We start from the raw sequence: 2,074 nt of genomic DNA, 5'->3' as shown, positions 1-2,074 counted from the left end.
TCTAATAATATGGACATATTATTAGTCTATATTACTATCCATTGTGGCTAGTCTGAAGACGTTGAGACCTCACTTAAATTAAGCAGCGGCCCATTTCCCTTCGCCTCCGAAGATCAGTTCGCTTGTCAACACCTGCACGTCTCAACTCACAACATTTATTCTAGACGAAGAGAGGAGCGATGACGTACCACAAAAAACGACATACAATCACCAACTTGCTTTTTAAAATAATGAGGCTGTAAAGACTAAGACAATACACCACAATCTTGACTAAAGCCACCGGAGCACCAATAATGCCAAGCACGCATACGAAACAGCAATTGGCAATGATTATATTTAACCACCATTGGCATTGGTCTCACTGACCTCCTGAACCATCTTTGCCAGGTTTTCATACGAGGAACCGCCCACTTCCATGGTCTTTCTAGAAGACACAGAGAGCTCACTAGCTCTAGCCGCGGCACGTCGCCCTTCCTCTCCGAAGATCAACTCCCTTGCCAACGCCTGCACGTCTCCACTCACAACCAATCCATCACTTTCCTTGCCCGCGTCTTCCTTTGGCCAAACTCGGAGCCCCATGTGGATCACGTCCACGACGAATTTCGCGTTGAGCTTCTGCTCGGCCGCCATTGGGAACGCCAGTATTGGCACGCCCATGGTGATGCTCTCCAGCACCGAGTTCCACCCGCAATGGGTGAAAAATCCTTTGACTGACTTGTGACCTAGCACTCCGAGCTGGTTGATGAAACCTTCGACCACCTTGCCCCTATCCCCGAACCTGTCATTGAACCGATCCTCACTGCTGAACCACTTCGACCGGACCACCCATAGGAAGTCTACGCCGGAGTGGTCCAAGCCGACGGCGATCTCTTCCAGCTGAGCCCGGCTCAGGTCGGCCTGCGAGCCGAACGCGACGTAGAGGACCGGCCGGCCCATGGCGAGCCTCGAGTCCAGCCAGTCCGAGATGTCACGGTCGTCTTTGCTCTGGACTGCCGGTTCGGAAGCCGCAAGACAGAGCGGTCCGATCGGCCACGTCTTGATGTCGAAGTCCCGGTTCCACAGGTCGATGTAGACCGACTCGAGCTCGCTGAAGGAGTTGGCGATGATGCCCCTGCTGGAGTACATGCTGCTGCAGCTCTCGCACACGAAGTCCCAGTGCGGGCCGGCCGGCTCCGGGACGTCGAAGGGCGGGCCGAGGTCGGCTATGGTGATGCGGAGGTCCGGCAGGCCAGGGACCAGGAACGGCTCGGTCGGCGAGCTCACGAGCGCCTGCGGCTTGTGCGTCATGACCGCCCCGCAGACGTACGAGGAGAAGCCGCCGATGCCGAGGGTGACGAGCCGCGGCATGCCGAGCTCGTCGGCGATGTCCTTGGCCCACACGATGAACCCGTCGTGGACGAGCAGGTCCGGCCTGGGCTCGACCACGGCCAGGGCATCCGCGAACGCCGGCCCGAGCGCAGCCATCGCGGAGACGAAGTCGACGAGATGCGTCGTGGACGGGAGCTCGTCCGTGCACTGCGGGGCGTCCTCGGAGGGGAACGGAAGCTCGATGACCGCGGCGCCGGCGCCGGCGCCGGCGAGCCCCGCGCGGATGAAGGGCGCGTTGCGCGGAGTGGTGAAGAAGGTGACGGCGGAGGCGAGGCGGCGGCCGAGCAGGAGGCGAGCCAGGTGGAGCAGCGGCATGGCGTGGCCTTTTGCCATGAAGGGGAGCATGGCGACGTGACGGAGCGGCGGTGAAGCGGCCATGGATGGATATACAGTGCAGGAGGCGTGTAGCAGTGCAGCTGTGCAAGTGTGTGAGTCTCACGCAGTCTCGTACGTCCGATTATATATACTCGCTTGCGCCGCACGCGCCTAGAGCTAAAGCTTGCTGTTGAAGCCGCGTAACTACTGGAGGTAAAAAAATAACTGTAGTAATTGACAGGCATCGGATGCGAAGGACAATCAGACGTCCAGCGAGTAAAAAAGGACGGGCTTTTATAACAGCGTAATGATTCCCATCTTCAACGGCGTACGCGTGGCGTGGGCCTGGCTGCTTTCGTCGTCGATGCACTGCCTGCTTTCGTCTCTGTCG

General features: G+C 58.5%; 1 protein-coding gene across 1 annotated transcript; it reads right to left on the bottom strand.

The window, feature by feature from the left end:
- Positions 1-202: 202 nt before the first annotated feature.
- LOC125521038 (UDP-glycosyltransferase 90A2-like) lies at positions 203-1,818 on the bottom strand. The gene has a single exon (XM_048686094.1). It carries the CDS (start codon positions 1,744-1,746, stop codon positions 337-339), a length of 1,410 nt encoding a protein of 469 aa, XP_048542051.1. The 5' UTR covers positions 1,747-1,818; the 3' UTR covers positions 203-336.
- Between the last annotated feature and the right edge of the window lie 256 nt (positions 1,819-2,074).

This window comes from Triticum urartu, chromosome 7, assembly GCF_003073215.2.
Source record: "Triticum urartu cultivar G1812 chromosome 7, Tu2.1, whole genome shotgun sequence".
Classification (NCBI taxonomy): Eukaryota; Viridiplantae; Streptophyta; class Magnoliopsida; order Poales; family Poaceae; genus Triticum; species Triticum urartu.
The sequence above is the reverse complement of the archived record's forward strand: the minus strand, read 5'-3'. Positions and strand labels throughout refer to the sequence as shown.